Below are 19,231 nucleotides of genomic sequence, written 5' to 3' on the forward strand. Positions count from 1 at the left end.
AGAAAGCCATGAAACATTTTCCCTATAGAGACTAACCTGATTCTTCAGCTTCTGATGAATAATCTTCATCACTATCCTCCTCCTCCTCTTCATAGTCGTCTTCTGAAGGATTGAAAGTCTCATCTTCGATTTCAGACTCTGAATCCCCTTCCTCAGCATCACTCCCCTGGTGAGTTACAGTTGGAGAGCATAATACTATTTACTCGGTTCTTTTTTTGACCTTCACTTTATTAACCTAATTCAACCCACCTAGCACCCCAGCATTATTTCCATATTACATGAAAAAAAACCCAAAAAACCTGAGTGACCAAAAGATAAATAGGACTAATTTATAATTACTAGTAAGGTGCGATTACTAAATATCTAGTTTGTATTTCTTAAAAATTCACTTCATCCTTCCTCACCCAGGAAAATTAACCAGAGATACTCACGGAAATAATGCATTATGCAGAGGTGGGAAAATCATTTTTTAGAAAATTTTTGCAAAATGCCCTAAACTTACACCTGAAACTATTATTACACTGTATGTTAATTATACTTCAGTCAAAAAAACCAAGAACTCAAAATGCCCTGAAGAATTTTTTCCCAATACTAAGAGTCTCCTTAAAAGAACAATTTTGCAATTTCAAAGAAATCTCAGTGGCTACCAGTCTCCAATTAATTTATCAGCTACCTGTAAAACTAACTAGGAGAACAGCACAGTAATACTAAGCTCCCATTTGATCTGGTCCTGTACGTACTACTTCTGTAGCATTTCCTAGCAGCCTGATGGTAATGGGCAACACTATGTACCGGAAAAGAAACCCCACACTCACGCACCTCACCCTCAGGTTCTAGGAAAGACCAGCCACCTTGTTCGAAGAAGCCCTCAGGGTCATCAACAATGGTCTTCATGATTTTAGTCCAGTTGAGGGACTGTACTCCTTCTGTGTACTTTAGGTCACAGGAACTAAGAGACAGGACATGAGTCAAAGTCAATCCTCCGTATTTTCCGAGAATGCACTGTGTCCTCTTGCTCATTAGTATCTCTGAAGAGCAGACATTCTCTGTACTAGGCCACCAGAATAGACCCAAATGGCTGATATGTGGACTCCCAGAGACCAGCCCTCACGACAGAGCAGCATTCCGATGGAAGCAAGCTTTGTCCCTCCACAAAGGTCAGCCTCTCCCAGTTTTCCATTTTCTTTCTTAAGCACCAATTTCCCTGTTCCTCCTTTTGGCCTCTCCTCCTCACCTATGCTTTCCCCTGATTCTACCCTTATTTGCAAGTAGTCTCAACTTATAACCACTTCTGCGCTTACTTTTCAGCTCTGATCGCACATATGACTGCAGTTAAGAAAAGGCAGCTGGGCCTAGCTTTCCCTCCTCAATCTTCCACTGCTTTCTTATGTATTGTTCATTTGATGCAAGGTATATTCGAAGGTAGGAGTAAGTTTCTTGTTTAGTACCTAAAGTGCTAAGAAAATGTGCAAGTAACTTTCTTTTTTTAAATGTTTGAGAAAGAGCAGGGGAGAGGCAGTGAGAGAGACACAGAATCTGAAGCAGGCTCCAGGCTCTGAGCTGTCAGTGCAGAGCCCGACACAGACACTGAACTAATGAAGGGTGAGATCGTGACCTGAGCCAAAGTTAGATGCTTAACTGACTGAGCCACCAAGGCACCCCTCAAATGACTTCCTTTTTGTCCACTTCTGTTGAGGAAAGCTCAATCAATTCAAGTGGGTGGGAAGGAAGAGAGAAATGAAAAAAACAAAAAACCACAACCAAAAAACCCCAAAAAGAAATGACAATAGTGAGTATCACTAGAAGAAAGCTTCACAAAACCTGAGAACCACTGCCACAAATCCATTATAGGCCTCATCATATACACTGTAACTTGCACATCGGGCCATGATGGACAGAATAACAAGAACTAGATTTACCTTTCCAATTTAAATTACTAGAAAACCAAACAAAATATAAAACAGCTTTCAAACACTGGATAAAAAGAAACATAGGACTGGGGCACGTGGGTAGCTCAGTTGGTTAAGCATCCGACTTTGGCTCAGATCATGATCTTGCGCTTTGTGAGTTCAAGCCCCGAATTGGGCTCTGTGCTGACGGCTCAGAGCCTGGGGCCTACTTGAGATTCTGTGTCTCCTCCTCTCTCTGTACCTCCCCCATTTGTGATCTGTTTCTGTCTCTTAAAAATAAATAAACCTTTCAAAAAAAAAAAAGCATAGGACTATAGTCCCCAAAAGGAGGAAACACACAGGGTTTTGTTTTATAACTGCCCTAGTTTTCTGCCTGGAGGCAGTTCCCAGGCTGCTATGTAGGGAGGGGAACCCAATCAGAACCTGAGAGAAAGAGAAGTATTTGGGGATGCTGATACAGCTAGAATTTTTGAAGCTGAGAGTACTGGAGAAGAGAATGACAGAAAAAGCTCTGGAGATGTGCAGAGGGATCCCTTTCAGTCTGTGGCCAAGAACTAATCTGCACATACATGAGAGGAAATTAACCGGAGCTCAGCAAAGAAGCACTGGAAAGCAGTTGGCCACACAATTCCCAGATCTCATACCAAACTGGAAATAGTTCCTGGTCCTACCAGCTTTAACAGAAAGACCTTAAAACACACAGGGAATCAGAGTGCTTAGAAGAGTACTGCCTCAGCGGTGGGCAGATTAGTCCTAGACTAAAAGCTGTTCTAAACCAGCACTAATGACATTTGAGAACAAGTTCTGAAAGATGAAGTGGTATCCAACTCACTTAACTATATCATCAAATGAAGTCTAGAAAAAAATTGTAAAGCCTAGCACCCAGCGTGCCTGGGTGGCTCAGGTGGTGGTTAAGTGTCTGACTCTTGATTTTGCTCAGGTCATGATCTCCTGGTCATGAGGTGGAGCCTCATGCTGGGCTCTGCACTGTGTGTGGAGCCTGTTTGGGATTCACTCACTCTCTCTCAAAATGAATAATTAAAATAAAAAAAAAAAAATTGGGGTACCTGGATGGCTCAGTCGGCTGAATGTCTGACTCTTGGTTTTGGCTCAGGTCATGATCTCATGGTTTGTGGGTTTGAGCCCTGCATCAGGCTCTGCACTGACAGCACAAAACCTGCTTGGGACTCTCTTCTGCCCCTCCCCTGCTTGTGCACGCTCTCTCAAAATAAATAAATACATTTGAAAGTAAAAATAAAACCTAGCACCCCAAAATGTGTAGTCACAATGTTTGGCAGCCAATCACAAATTACCAGACATGCAAAAGGGCAGAAGAAAAAAATCAGACAATAGACATAGACCCAGAAAATACAAAGATGGTAGATGGAAGTATCAGATAATGACGTTAAAAAAAAAGCTATTATAAACATGCTCCAAATGTTCAAGAAGGAAGACAGGAACTTGAAGATGCTGAAAAGTGAAGATATGAAATTTGTGTAATTAGTCTCAGAAAAAAAAAAAAAAAAGCGGGGGTGGGGGGGGGGGATGGGGATTGAGGAAAGAGCAAAAATATTTGAAGAATAACGGCCAGAACATTTGGGGATGTGATGATCTAAGAAGCCCAATGCACACCAAGCAGAATCATCATTAAAAAAACAAAACAACCCACAATAAAGCAGATAATAAAATGCTAGAAACCGATGACAGAAATACAAAACAAAAACGTCAGCCTGTTCAGAGGTACGAAGATGACAGCAGACACCCAGTAAGCCAGAAAACAATGGAGCAACATCACGTAAGTATTAAAAAAAGACAATTCTATCTACAGTCAGGAAAAACATCTTTCTGAAGTGAAAGGGAAATAAAGACTTAAGAAAAAAGCTGGGAGAATTTGTCACCAGAAAGCCTGCATCTCAAATGCTAAAGGAGGAGGTTTATGAGGCAAAGGAAAATTAAAGGAGTTAGAAGGTTGGAACCACACCATGGAATGAAGAGCACCAGGAATGTACATATGTGAGCAAATATCCAAGACTTTTGTTCTCATTTTGTAAATTAAGAGGTAACTGCCTGGGGGCGCCTGGCTGGCTGAGTTGGAAGGGCATGTGACTCTTGATGATCTCAGGGTCCTGAGGTGGAGCCCCATACTGGGTGTAGAGATTACCAAACAAACCAACCAACCCATCATAAACTTAATACACAATCATACAATTAATCCAAGGGTGCCTCAGTCGGTTTAGCATCTGACTTTGGCTCAGGTCATGATTTCACGGTTCCTGAGTCTGAGCCCCATGTGGGGCTCTATGCTGACAAGCGAGGAGCGTGGAGCCTGTTTCAGATTGTGTGTCTCCCTCTTTCTCTGCCCCTTCCCCCCTCCTTGAGCTCTCTCAAAAATAAAAATAAATCCAAAATAAGGCATAAAAAGGAGAAAAGCAACAGAGAACATAGAGGAAAACAAACAGCAAGATGGTAGATTTAAACCCAAACATATTGATAGTTAGCATTAAATGCAAACGGTCTGTTTTCACCAATCCAATTAAAAGTAAAAATTCTCAAAACAGATTTAAAAAAGTGAGACCCAAATATATATTGTCTTCAGGTAAGGCCCTTTAAACATAAAGTAAGTTAAGAACAGAAAAAAAGACATGTCATGTAAGCACTAACCAAAATAAAGCTCGAAGTCCGTAAGAGTATCGTACCAAGCTGATTTTTGAAACAAGGACTATTATCAGGTATAAGGAAGGACATTTCATAATGATGAAAAAAAAAATCAATAGAATTAAACCACTAGGCAGACTGACCAACAAAAAGAGGAAACAAATTATCACTATCAGGAATAAAAGGGGACACCATTATAAATTGTATAAATGTGAAAGTTGATAACTTAGATTAAAAAGACCAGTTTGCTGACAGACACAAGAAGATTCTAACCTTTATGTAGAATAGCCAATTCTGAAAAGGAACAAAATCAGAAGACTTACACTACATGATTTTAAGACTTACCTTCTATAAAGCTACAATAATTGTTTCAGCGATATAAGGACACACATAGGCCAATGCAACAGAATAGCATCCAAAACTACACCCTCTCCAAATGGTTGATGGCTTTTTTTTTTTTTAAAACAAGATGCCAGGATAATTCAGTTAACTATGGGGTAATCTCTTCACAAATGATACTAGAGTAAATGGCTATATTTGGGCAAAATACGAATCTTGACCCTTACGCTACAGTAAAAAATTAACTCAAAATGGATCACAGACCTAAATGTAAGAACTAAATCTATAAAACTCTAGAAGAAATCAGAAAACTTTTATGATTTCGGGTTAGTCAATTTATTAAACAAGATCTAAAAAGCGCAAATTACAAAAGAAAAAAATAGGTCAGACAGACTTCATGAGAATTTTACACTTCTAGTCTTTAAGATACTTGAGAAATGTAAAGGCATAGAATCTACTGCAAGAAAACATATACAAAACCTATATTTGATGAAGGATTTATAACCAGTCTAAAGAATTCTGACAACTCAGACAAACAATCTGCTTTTTAACATGGACAAAAATATGAAGAGACTTCCTCTAGGATACAGAATGACACATAAGCTCAACATCATCAGTCATCATGGAAATGCAGACTGAAGTCACAATGAGACAGCACTCCACAGCTACTATAATGGCCAACATTAAAAAGAGACAAGGGGAGCCTGGATGGTTCAGTCAGTTGAGAAACCAACTCTTGATTTCGGCTCAGGTCAAGATCCCACAATTGTGAGATCAAGCCCCGCATCGGGCACTGAGCTGGGTGTGGAGCCTGCTTACGATTCTCTCTCTCTTAAGCCCTCTGCCCCTTCCTCATGTATGCACGCTCAAAAAAGTAAAAAAATTAAAAGACCGACAAAGCCAAGTGTTAAGATGCACAGCAATTACAATTCTCAGGTACTGCAGTTTTTCCAGAAAATGATTTGATAGTTTCTTACAAGGTTAAACGTAGAGACTTTACCACAAACCATGCGACCCAGCAGTGCCACACTTAGGTCATCTACTGAAGAAATGAAAACTTACGTTTACACAAAGACCTGTATGTAAGGTTTATAGCAGCTATTCCTAAGAACCCCCAAGTGGAAACAATTAACATTTCTATTAAGGTAAATGAAGTACGGGATATCCGTGCATTGGAACACTCCTCAGTAATAGAAAAGAATACACTACTGATGCACTCAACAACTTGGATAAATTTCAAAAGCATTATGCTAAGTGAAAGATGCAAGATACTTATGTACCAAGATACTTATGATTCCATTTACATGAAATTCTAGAAGACACAAACCACATAGTGATAGAAACCAGGGACAGGATTACAGGGAGGGGACCGACTTACATAAAAGTGTATGAAGAACTTTTAGGAGTGAAGAAGTGTTCTACATCCTGATTATGATGGTAGATTCGCGACTGTACACATTTATTAGAACTCATCAGACCATATACTTAAATTGGTGAATTTTATTACACGTAAGTTTTGCCTTAATAAAACTGATTTTTAAAAAAATACATTAAGAAATGGGCAGAAGACATAGACACTTTTCCAAAGATGACATCCAGATGGCCCAAAGACACATGAAAAGATGCTCAACATCACTCATCAAGGAAATACAAATCAAAATCATGATGAGGTACCACCTCACATCTGTCTGAATGGCGAAACTTAACAACACAGGAAACAGATGTTGGTGAGGATGCAGAGAAAGGAGAACCCTCTTACACTGTTGGTGGGAATGCAAACTGGTGCAGCCAGTCTGGAGAACACAATGGAGGTTCCTCAGAAAGTTAAAAATAGAAGTACCCTACAATCCAACAATTACACTATTACGTATTTACTCAAAGGCTACAAGATTCAAATGCGTACATGCACCCAGACATTTACAGCAGCATTATCAACAACAGCCAAACTATGGAGAGAGCCCAAATGTCCACTGACTGATGAATCAAGATGCATATGTGTGTACACACACACACACACACACACACACACACACACACACAATGGAATATCACTCAGCCATCAAAAAGGATGAAATCTTGCCATTTTGCAACGACATGGATAGAGGTAGAGTGTACTATGTTAAGCAAAGTAAGTCAGAGAAAGACAAATACCATGTAATTTCACTCATGTAGAGTTTAAGAAACAAAACAGATGAACGTATGGAGGAGGGAAACAATCCATAAAAGACTCTTAGAGAACAAACAGAGGGTTGATGGAGGGAGGTGAGTGAGGGATGGGCTAGATGGGTGATGGGTTCTAAGGAGGGCACTTGATGGGATGAGCACTGGGTGTTGAATGTAAGTGATGAATCACTGAATTCTGACACCAATACTGCACTGTATGTTAATTAACTAGAAATTAAATAAAAATTTGAAAAGAATAAAAAAAAGTCACCTTTACAACACATATTTGGGATATTGTTATCACCTACCTGCCTATGTCTTAAGAAAATCCTCAGGAAAACCATAAATTTGTATCTTTCTCACTATTTCTAAGTTCTCTCAACCCACCTCTTAAGAAGAGAGTCACATCTCAGCACTTCTCCTTCACTGGTAATAGGCAGGGGTGTGTGGAGCGCAGAGCAAATTATACTCACCACTACCCAAGCTTCACCCTTTACCTAGAGTATAACATCTCCCTATTTACTGGAGTTTTGGTACTCCTGTGAGAAATTCTTTTATAGCTGAAGTGTGTATACATGGACGTAAAAGGCTAAAATTCAAGAAGTGTTATCTTATGGGGCATCTGAGTGGCTCAGCTGGTTAAGCATCCGACTCTTGGTTTCGGCTCGGGTCTCAGTTTCATGAGTTTGAGCCCTGCGTCAGGCTCTATGCTGGCAGTGCAGAGCTTACTGGGGATTCTCTCTCTACCCTTCCCCTATTTGCACTGTCTCTGTCTCTCTCAAATAAATAAATAAATAAACTTAAAAAATAAATTGAAAAAATTATCTTTCAGTAAAAGTAAAAGAACTAGTAAGAGATATCCCCTTTTTATAACTAACTGATTATACATGTATTCAGATTTTTATACACCTATCAAGGAGAGTCAAAGATGACTTTTTTTTGATTTTGTATGTGTAAATATTCATCAACTACTGTTGGAACTTCAGGAAGAAGTTAATAACTCTATCTAACAGATGCCAAATTTCTAAGTCCTGGGCTATAACTCCCCAACGGCAGTTTCTCCCTTAAGTCCACCAGCAGATTTTATATACAACATACCATGCTTGTATTCTGTAATCGAGGGATCAAAGGGTAAATGGGAGAGTGCTGGCAGACTGACTTACTTCAGCCATTCCTTGATGGGGTCTAGGGAGGCTACCGGAATGGCGTTGATCATCGTCACTTTCTTGCTGTAGTCCTTGTAGACTATCACCATATCAAAGTTCTTCAGGTGAAACTGAACCCGCTCAAAGTGAATCAGCTCCACTTCATCCAAGGTCACCACAAAAGGTGGCTGTCAGGGAGAAATGAGATCACTATCACATAAGTCCCCTAAAGCACGAGCATTTTCAAATACTTTCAGGGCCTAAAAATCACTACTGCTTTTCGGGAAGACTAAAAGCAATGCAATGTACTGACAAGTCTCAGTATAAGGATTTGCAAGATCAAAATCTTTCCTCAAGGAGAATAAATTTAAAGAAACTGAAGAAACTATTTAAAAAACTACTTAAAGAATCATTTGTTCAGTAAGTCGTGTCTAAGAAAATCTTTAGGAATAGTAAAGACCTAGTTTTCAAAACACCTACCCTTTCTTTTCTCTAACAATTTTCTTACTAAAAGGGAAGAAATACTCACCCACTCTGTAGCGTTTACAAGCGCACTACTAGTGGGCTGAAGGAGGCAGGTACTCCTGTAAGGAGCTCCATTAAATCTGAAAGAGAGTAAGAGAAAGGCTCACAGGGACTGGGCCCACTCAAGAGAAACGTGCTGCCACAATACACTTCTTGCCTTTCCCCATTCCAAACCCAGCTCCAGCATACTCACTGGAGTCATTTACAGGGGAAGCCTCTCAGTCTGAGCCACTCACCCCAGCCTAAAAATGTTCAAGAGGGAATGGATGTCTCAAAGGTTTTTCAATCAAAGGAAAAAGGACACGATCTGTGATGTTAAATTATTATAAAGGAAGAATGACCAATTTTTCTAATAGGCAGATGACACTTCAGGTCAAAAAGAAGAGATATGTTACCCCAAGTCCCTAAAAGGCACTTCGAATTCCAGTTCCTCCTTAGTCAGAGCCTCTACTTTCTCAATGAAATTTTTAAAGGCTGTTTTCAGTTTATGCCTCATTTCTCGTTCCATCTGTAGAAGGAAAAAAAAACTAATTAGCTACAGTTATCACTTCACTCGTACATCCATTCAAAAAGCCTGAAGTACTTTTGTGGTCCTTAATTCTCATTCCTGTGACGCCAGTACGAAGAGTTTAACCCAGCCCACTACACCATTAACTGCAGAGCTGAGTCTGCAACTCAAGTCTGCCCCACAAGCCACTGCACTATACCATCCCCGCACATACTTGAGTTGTTCTGCAGAAAGATGAGGGAGTTATTTACAAAATATAACTACCGAACTCAGATCTGAACCACAAGCTACCTCAATACCCTGCAAATAAAATCCTCAATCTCACAGACCTGCTCAGCATAGAGGTCATCTCGGTCATGCATATGCTGATGTTTCCCCAAGTCCGTGGTGATCTCTCCCACTTCTGTGTAGAATTGCACATCCGTGTGCCGCTTCTTCCCGAACATGATGGCATTCTGGGGGCACGGAGTGGAAAAAACGAGAAAGCAGTCAGAAAACTCAGGCTACACAACAAAGAGGCAAGATCACAACAAAACAACGTGAAGTATAAATAGTATCTACCCTGGAAACCACAGCATCTATGTAAAAATAGTCAAACTGTCCCTGGTGTCGTCATGACATTTGGGAATGTGAGAGCGTATACATTTTTTAAAGTATTCCTATTTATTAGAATGAACTTGGGAGATTTTGCCGAAAATAAACTGTCTAAAGAAACATTTTTCTATTTCAGAGACAGGAATCTAGAGAAAACCTTAGGTTTTGGTGGTTATTATACAGCACACCAAAGGAACATACACGCTTATTAGCACCTTCTAGATTTTAGACACTGTGGACTTTATAAACATTATCTTATTCAACCCCCTTTACCTTTTGTGATAGGTGGTATCATTCATCATTTATTTATTAATTTAAAGTTTATATATTTTAAGAGAGAGTGTGTGCGCGTGCACGACAGGGAGAGGGACAGACAGGGAGAGAGCGCATCCCAAGCAGGCTAACCGTGAGATCATGATCTGATCCGAAATCAAGAGTTGGACGCTTAATCAACTGAGCCACCCAGGTGTCCCTATTCGTCACTATTTTAAAAGAAAAAGAGTAACAGAAAGATCTTGCCCAAGATCTGACAGCTTGTAAATCAAAAAGCGTACCTTGAGGTGAAAGTGCAACACAATAATCATTTCTCCATCACATGGCTGAAACAAAGCATGCTTGATGTTATTATACAGAATATCCACTTTGTCTCCTCGAACAGATGTGAAGCGGAAACCTGGGGGAAAACAAAGGAAGCAGCTAACCATCAAGCAGCATGAGGTGAGGCCAGAAGACATTGCGTCTTTTCTGGCTGATTGGAACCGAGTCACAGAAAATGCCGCAAACCACACAGAGCTTCTTTCCCTTCCTTGTGCACGTACAGCAATATATATAGATTCTTTCCAGCAGCTCCTTCACATACAGATTATCCATCTGTCATTCCTACAAATGTGCCCCAGAGACAAAGCCCAGACACACGAGAGTTCATACCATTGACGTGGGCCTCCAGGGAACCCTGCATCCTCTTCTGGGCAATGTTTGGGCGAATGTATAGATCTTTCAGTTTGGGATTGCTCCGGTTTAGATTGATCACTAGGGAGTCTTGTTTCACAATGCCCTAAGTAGAACGAGAATTACTGTGAATCCTCATGTAACTGTGTGTCCCCTCCAAACCCACACGTATCCTTTTGCACAATGGTGCTCTGTTGGTGTCCAGGCTCACCTCCTTCTCCTTCTCTTCTGCTTCCCGGGTCTTATAACGCTTCTGTACTTCTTTTATAATTCGGAAAGCATTCTGGAGGTTCAAGGCTGGTACAGTCTGTTCTCCAGGTGCCTTCATATTTGAAGCTCGGTATGTGCTGTGAAAAAGGAGAAGCCAGAACTTACAGAAGTATCTTTATCAGGTCAGGTAACCTGCACTCTTCACTGTATTTTTAACGGACTTAAATGTATTTCAGAAGATAAAGATACCAGTAAATGGTAAGACAGTGTCTGGAAAGCTGAAAAACATCCCTCTTTCTTTTCTCTTAAATAGAGCATGTTATAAATGGCTAATCCACTGGGTGGGAAATCACACTTATTTTTCAAATCTGGCATAGCCAATTATCCCATTCCACACCATGAAGGAACAGACTCCAATGAGGCACACATTTCCTTATTTATGATTCTACTGCAAAACATGTGTAATCAGTTTAACATATATTCATGAGGATTCTAAACTGGTTTCCATCATCAAAACCGTACAAAGCACAATGAGATGTTCCTGAGAGACCACTCCAACCAGCAGGGATGGGGGATGGTTGTTTTCCCGGGGACTCACATTTCCTTGACAAAAGTGGCTTCTGGGTTAGGAAAGATGTTGCCCTCATTCCTGCCAAGAGCACTGCCTGGGCAATAGAAGTTGATTCGCAAGTAAGTATAATCTCCTTCCACAGACATGCTTATATTCTGCTCAAAGAAAAGGAAAGCATTAACAAAATAAACAAGTTTCTTTCCAAAGTAAAGGTTACTACTTAGAGACATTAAAATTAAATTAGGAGTTACAAGCTGACTGCTAAACCTAGCCTATAAACCTTCACCGAAGTCTAATTTTTTTTTTACCTTCACCTAGCTTATTTTTTTTGTATGACAAGATGTGTGCTTCCAAATGAATCACTGGCTTCTCAGAGTACCCTGAACCACATGTCCAAAAACATGCTAAAAAATGTTTAATGCGGGGGGCGGGGTGGGGGTGCTTGGGTGGCTCAGTCAGTTGAGCGTCCGACTCTTGATTTTGCCTCAGGTCATGATACCAGGGTGGTGGGATTGAGCCCCAAGTCAGGCTCCATGCTCAGCATGGAGCCTGCTATGGATTCATTCTCTCTCCAACCCTCCCCCAACTCATGCTCTCTCCCTATAAAAAAAACTAAAACAAATAAGACAAATGCTTAATGCAAATTATATTTCTAGACTAGGAGATCACTGAACTTTCTAACCAAGTGCAAAATGGAAAAGAAGGAGAACAACAGCAGGAGACAAGGAGAGGGGGAGTCAGCAAAGTGAGAAGGGTGGAGAATGAGCAGAGGGTAGAGGAATCGGAAAAATAATCTATGGAAAGCACAACTCATAGTTTCAGAACCAGTCTGGATGGATCCTGACTCAATGCTCATACCTTGATTGTGGCAATGTGAAAAGGTGTTGCGATACCGAACACAGGCATTATCACGGTCTCGTACTTCTTGTCGATATAGATCTTCATTTCCCGAATATGTGGTTCCTTAGGCATCAAAGATGGGTTTTTATAGGACACGTTAGATTTGCGAGCTCTGGAGTGGGGATAAAAACATTTTTTGAGGAATTTCTACAAATCAAATACAAACCTAAGACAACCTCGTTGCCCAACACAAACTCTTACTTTTGAATCTGTTGCTCTCCTTTCTGTTCAGTCAGTCGCCTCTTTGCTTCCTCGTTGAGTTGAGCTGCCAGTTCCTTTTGATGCGCTCTCCGCTTCTCTTCTGCGGTCATCTCGTTCTAGAGGACACACCCAAGTCAGCAGAACTGCCAGTCTTACAGACGTGCCCCAGATGGGAGCCAGAGGACAGAGAGAGAGATCAATGTGGATTAAAACAACAAACTCACTCGTGTTCTTTCAGTAAGCAGGGCTGCCCGAGAACCTCTTCCCAACAGGTCCTCGGCCTCATCTTTCTCCTCCTCTTCCTCCTCTTCATCCTCATTCTATGGGGGAAAAATGAGAATCAGCAATTCCAGTTTTAACCTTTTTAGCCAGTTATTACTTTAGCCTTTCCACAGTACCAAACTTCCTACACCACTTGCTTTTCTTCTTCCTACCTTTAGAAAAATCCCCACATTCTTCACTTTTTTCTTCACGGAAGTGAGGACAGTAGCTGGGCCATCCTGGAATAAAAGGAAGAAGTCAGAGACATTTACAAGAGCATTTAAATAAAGCACTTTCACTTTCTAGCCTAGTATACAGTTGGCCAATGCTTCGAAACTTGTGGATACTAAAATCTCTGGGATAATGATTACGAATACAGGCTTGATGTGAAACGTCCCTCAATCACTTTCTTGTTTTGTTTTTTTAATGTTTATTTTCTTTTTTTTTTTTATGTTCAATATATGAAGTTTATTGTCAAATTGGTTTCCATACAACACCCAGTGCTCATCCCAAAAGGTGCCCTCCTCAATACCCATCCCCCATCAACCCTCAGTTTGTTCTCAGTTTTTAAGAGTCTCTTATGCTTTGGCTCTCTCCCACTCTAGCCTCTTTTTTTTTTTTTTTCCTTCCCTTGTTTTGTTTTTTTAAAAAAAGTTTTATTTGAGAAAGAGAGTGCAAGTGCACCCGAGTGGGGAAAGGGCAGAGAGAAAGGGGGAGAGAGAATCCCAAGCAGACTCCGTACTGTCAGTGCAAAGCCCGACATAGGGCTCGATCCCACAAACTGGGAGATCATGACTTGAGCCGAAATAAGAGATGCTCACTGAGCCACCCAGGCGCCCTTTGCCTCAATCACTTTCTAGTGGTGATATGTGGCAACTTACTTCTACTTCTGTGCCCCAGTTTATCTGAGGATAAAGTATCTACTTCACAGGGTATCATAATTCAGTGAATTAATGCATAAAAGTGCTAACATAATAAGAACTCAGAAGTATTTGCTATTATGAACATTAAGGATCAGTTCTGCTAAGTGAAAAAAAGAATTATAAAAGACCACAACTGCCCAGAACCAGTGGTTTAGTCATTGACTAGGTTTGGGGAGTTTGGGGGGAAAATGAGGAGTGACTGCTAGGGTACACGGTTTCTTTCTGAGGTGATAAAAATGTTCTAAAATTAGACTGTAGTGCTGATTGCTGGGAATATACTAAAAATCACTAAATTAAACACTTTCAGCAGGTGAACTGCATGGTATGTAAACTGTAACTCAATAAAGCTGTTAAAAAAATTTTAAAAAAGAATCAGTTCCCAATATTATCATGATCCAGGTTCAAGTCACAAGTTGAACTGTGTGGTTTAAATTATTCTCTGTATTTGTGGGGCACCTGGGTGGCTCAGTCGGTTAAGCGTCCGACTTCGGCTCAGGTCATGATCTCACAGTTCGTGGGTTTGAGCCCCACGTCAGGCTCTCTGCTGACAGCTCGGAGCCTGGAGCCTGCTTCTGATTCTGTGTCTCCCTCTCTCTCTGCCCCACCCCTGCTCACACTCTGTCTCTCAAAAGTAAATAAATGTAAAAAACAACAACAAAAAAGGAGGGTGCCTGGGTGGCTCAGTCGATTAAGTGTCTGACTTTGGGCTCAGGTCATGATCTTGCGGTCTATGAGTTTGTGCCCTGCGTCAGGCTCTGTGCTGACAGCTCAGAGCCTGGAGCCTGCTTTGCAATTCTGTGTCTTTCTCTCTCTCTGCCCCTCCCCCACTCATGCTCTGTCTCTGTCAAAAATAAACATTAAAAAATTTTTTTAATAAATTATTCTCTGTATTTGGATGACAATCTCTATTCCTAGCTGTATTGGGTCACTGTCACATGGACCTCTCCCTTCAGCTAGCATTTAACACTTAAAAAAAAAAAAAAAGTTTGAGAGAGCGCACGCCCAAGCGTGTGGGGGAGGGGCAAAGACAGAGACAACCCCAAGCAGCCTCTGGGCTATCAGCGCAGAGACCACTGAGGGGCACAATCCCACGAACTGTGAGATCAGGACCTGAGCCGAAATCAAGCATCGGACGCTTAACTGACCCAGGTGCCCCTAACAAACACCTTTAAGAAAAAAACTCCAAAGAATATAAAATGTATTTTCAATGTTAGTTCATGAACAATCAAAGGTCAAAGAAGAATACACACCTCATCCACAAGCACTGTGTCACCAATGAACAGAGCATAGGTTTTCTCTTCTGGTTTCTTCCCTTCCTTGTTAGTAAGGTCTGAGAATCCCAAATTGATGCTGAAAACCATCCCTAAAACAGCAAACAGGAATCAGTCTATAACCGTGAGAGAATGGAGAAGTGTAGATTTTACACAGAAAATGGGGAAGATGAAGCTAAAGGAAATTATTCAAAAAAGTATTTTCCTACTGCACGCCTGTAAAACTCACCTTTCTTTAGTTTGTACTGATTTTTACTATTAATTACTAAAGAGCCTTCACGGAATTCAATTCCCATTCCAAACCTAAAAAGGAAATGAAGAGAAATTTCAGCAATAGGCTAAAAGATCTCTAACATGGGTCAAGTACAATATATTCTATTTCAATTTTCAGGATAAGGCAGATAAGTATGTTGAGTGATTGGCCCTGCTGCTCAGTCAGTTAAGGAAGAGGATTCGAGGACAGTCTTTGGGCTAATAATATGTTGAAACAGATTTCCTAATTAAGTACCTCGTGTAACATTTATTATATCAAGCCTTCTTTATTTTAGCTTATACACCATATTTAAATTTCAATATTCTACCAGTTTTCCTATAAACAACTTAGTAGACTGTTAAGGGGAATATTACCAAGACCATAGTAAGTGGATTAAGCACAGCAATTAATAAAAATTAAAAACTTTTTTTTATATTTAGGAGTTAGAAAGCGAGCACAAGTGGAGGGGCAAAGAGGGTGGAGGGTGGGAGAAAGAGAAAGAGGGAGAAGAGAATCTTAAAACATGGTTCTACACTCAGCACAGAGCCAGATGTGGAACTTGATCCCACGACCCTGGGATCACGACCTGAGCCGAAATCGAGAATCGGCTTGACTAAGCCACTCAGGTGCCCCAAGCAAGGTGATTTTTTGTGGACTGTTGGTAACTAGGATTAAGTCACCTGGGCCAAGACTTGGTACAGCCAATGTATTTCCTCTTGTCCATCAGAAAATTCCAGAAAGAAACTATATATCCCAAACTAGTTTCCATCTAAGGAAACTGCCCAGAGCCTTTGTCTTCCAAAATGTCTTTGGTTCTATAAGATGTTGAGTATTTCTAGGTGATGAATGGTCAAATACATTGGAGAAATACTGGATTAAATAAAAATTGAAAAAAAAAAATTTAATTGTAGGATATCTCAAGAGTATTTCATTTGCAAATGTGAGCTGAAGTGTTCTAAAAGAGGACATACACTAAGTAACGACTCCTAACACTAGTATTAAGCCTAGAAGGTCTATTGGCATCTACTACATTGGTCTGCAAAAATCTCTACCTCTTCCCAGGAAGTAGAAATGAAATCTTTCCCACATTCTCTGATAACACTATGTGTTTGGACCGTAAGTTTAAGAGTCCATAAATGTTGGGTGAATTGATCTAAGAATATTTTGCCTGACCACGGCCAGTCATGAAAACTGTCTCAGAGTGACAATGAACTTCATCACATCTCACCCTAGATTTTTGGTTATTTTGTTCAGCAACTCTGGCTTCTGCTTTTTAACCACATCCATGACAGCATTATACACGTCACATATCTTCACACCTAATGACAAGACAGAAAGGAAACATTATAGTATCTTAGGTGGAGAAAAACCCCCCAAAACAAAAATGACCACAAGTTAAAAAAAAAATTTTCTTTAATGTCTTTATCTTTGAGAGAGAGAGAGAGAGAGAGAGAGAGAGAGAGAGAGAGAGAAAGAGAGTGCACAAGAGCAAGCAGGGGAGGGGCAGTGAGAGAGGGAGACACGGAATCCGAAGCAGACTCCAGGCTCTGAGCTGTCAGCACAGAGCCCGACACAGGGCTTGAACTCACAAACTGTGAGATCGTGACCTGAGCCAAAGTCAGACGTTTAACCGACTGAGTCACCCAGGAGCCCCTACGACCACTACGTTTCCATCAACATTTTTTCACCTATTAAGTTCCCTAAAGCAGAGTTTCTCAAAGTGTGAACTAAGAAATGAAGCTGCAGGAGTGGTAGGGCTTAGAATTCTGCATTTTTAAATAAACAACTCACCTAGTCACTCTTAGTTACACTGTTTGAGAATCAATGACGCAGGAGGACTATGGGATGCCAGGTCTCAGTGAAGTAATTTGAGTTGATAAATGGCGTAATAATTCAAGTTATCATACATTTTGAAAAATAGGACTACTGAATGGGTGAATTACTATTACAAAGACTCTGGCCTTGAGGGAGACAAACCATAAGAGACTCTTAAATACAGAGAATAAACTGAGGTTTGCTGGAGGAGAGCTGGGTGGGGAATGGGCTAAATAGGTGTTAAGGAGGGCACCTGTTGGGATGAGCACTGGGTGTTACACGTAAGTGATAAATCTCTAAATTCTATTCCTGAAATTGTTATTACGCCGTACATTAACTTGAATTTAAATTAAAAAAATAAACTTTTTAAAAATTAAAAAAAAAGGGGCACCTGGGTGGCTGAGTTGATTAAATGTCTGACTGCAGCTCATGTCATGATCTCATGGTTCGTGAGTTCGAGCCCCATGTCAGGTTCTGTGCTGACAGCTCGGAGCCTGGAGCCTGCTTCTGATTCTGTGTTTCCATCTCTCTCTGCCCCTCCCCTACCCATGCTCTGTGTCTCTATCAAAAATAAACATTAAAAAAATTTTTTGAAAAAAAATTAAAAAAAAAAAAAAAAAAAAAAAAGGAGGACTCTGGCCTTAATGTTTCATGATCTATAGTATGAACACAGTCTTCAAGCCAGAAGAGTCTAGATATGGTGGACTCAAAGGAGTCCTTATCCTCATCAAACTACCTGGGACTATTACTTCCAATAGGATTTCTCAAGATCGACTTGAGGTAACACGGAGGAATTGTATCTAGAAGCTATGGGCACATGGGTGGGCTTATAGAGTAGAAAACTTGAAGTCCCATTTCGCCAACTAGGAGTGTAGAGTCTCAAGACAAAAGAGGTGTGGTGTCAAGCACTTTGTTTCCTTCTGAGATATGCAATTGCTTGCTTAGCAGAGTTGCTATTAGTTTTGCCCTTAGACTAAGATTCCTTGTATCCATTCAATGTAGAATTAACAATACACATTCTGTTGCTAGAGATACTAGTTCTCAGAACCAAAGAAAAGTAACAAGGCCAGATATTTTATGAAGATTTGGATGCAGAGGCCTAACTGGTCACAGAAGTTTTCTGCAAACACCAATGTAAAACCACAACAACCACTCATGCTAAAAGACTGAAGAGTGAAATGCTAGGGTGATTCAAAGCTAGTAAAATCGAATTCTAGTTTTAGTATAAACGCCTCAGGGATATAAACGCACTTAAACACTAGAGACACTTTAGTTGACTTCATTTCCGAATCTTTTCTAAGGCACCTCACCATGTCTTAATTCCTTTAGCAGTTCCTCTTGAAGCTGGAGCAAAAAGTTGTAATTTTCTTGAACTTCCTGAGAAGGGTCAACCATCAAAGTGCGAACAAGGTTGGAGCAGTAAGATTTGAAGCGAATACCCATGGCACAAGTGATGGCCCCAAAATGCATGTGATTCTTGTCACTAGAGACCAAAAGAAGAAAGCATTTCATTACGCAAACTAGCAAAGTCCTTAGTAGCACTGGCATAAAACATCTATAATCACCTTTCCCTGTTATATCCCGTAGCTGAAGAAGGACCTACACTCTTTTTAAAAAACAGATTAGCTTATAAAGAGGTAAAATTACTGACTGAAGCTCACAGGATAAAAATTCAGTGAGAAGCTTACTTGTGGTTTCCTAAATAGACAAAAAATATACCAAATTCTATTCATTATAGTTTTAAGCTCAAGGGTAAGCCATCACTTTTCCACCAGCCACTATGAACTGTACTATGCATTATGAATTAGTTCCTTCAGCCTGACCAGGAAAAACAGCATTCTTCATAATATTTTTAAAAATTACAGGCACCTGGGTGGCTCAGCTGGATCAGGGCCGACTTTGGCTCAGGTCATGATCTCATAGTTCACGGAATCGAGCCTCGCGCTGAGCTCTGTGCTGACAGCTAAGAGCCTTGGAGCCTGCTTGGGATTCTCTGACTCTGTCTCTCTCTCTGACCCTTCCCTGCTCTCACACATGCA

General features: G+C 40.5%; 1 protein-coding gene across 1 annotated transcript in view; it reads right to left on the bottom strand.

Annotated features, from left to right (window-relative positions):
* Window positions 1–19,231, bottom strand: part of SUPT16H (SPT16 homolog, facilitates chromatin remodeling subunit) — a 39,813-nt gene that overhangs the window by 2,568 nt on the left and 18,014 nt on the right. The window contains exons 7-24 of the mRNA XM_007091341.3: window positions 18,503–18,675; window positions 16,606–16,696; window positions 15,354–15,427; window positions 15,104–15,216; window positions 13,104–13,169; window positions 12,894–12,989; window positions 12,670–12,785; window positions 12,427–12,580; window positions 11,596–11,723; window positions 10,999–11,134; window positions 10,767–10,893; window positions 10,394–10,512; window positions 9,575–9,700; window positions 9,133–9,245; window positions 8,742–8,817; window positions 8,231–8,400; window positions 820–949; window positions 37–166 (exon numbers count right to left, since the gene is read on the bottom strand). Coding sequence (XP_007091403.1) covers window positions 37–166; window positions 820–949; window positions 8,231–8,400; window positions 8,742–8,817; window positions 9,133–9,245; window positions 9,575–9,700; window positions 10,394–10,512; window positions 10,767–10,893; window positions 10,999–11,134; window positions 11,596–11,723; window positions 12,427–12,580; window positions 12,670–12,785; window positions 12,894–12,989; window positions 13,104–13,169; window positions 15,104–15,216; window positions 15,354–15,427; window positions 16,606–16,696; window positions 18,503–18,675 — 2,138 coding nt within the window. The remainder of the gene's footprint in view (window positions 1–36; window positions 167–819; window positions 950–8,230; window positions 8,401–8,741; window positions 8,818–9,132; window positions 9,246–9,574; window positions 9,701–10,393; window positions 10,513–10,766; window positions 10,894–10,998; window positions 11,135–11,595; window positions 11,724–12,426; window positions 12,581–12,669; window positions 12,786–12,893; window positions 12,990–13,103; window positions 13,170–15,103; window positions 15,217–15,353; window positions 15,428–16,605; window positions 16,697–18,502; window positions 18,676–19,231) is intronic.

Source organism: Panthera tigris, chromosome B3, assembly GCF_018350195.1.
Source record: "Panthera tigris isolate Pti1 chromosome B3, P.tigris_Pti1_mat1.1, whole genome shotgun sequence".
Taxonomy (NCBI): Eukaryota; Metazoa; Chordata; class Mammalia; order Carnivora; family Felidae; genus Panthera; species Panthera tigris.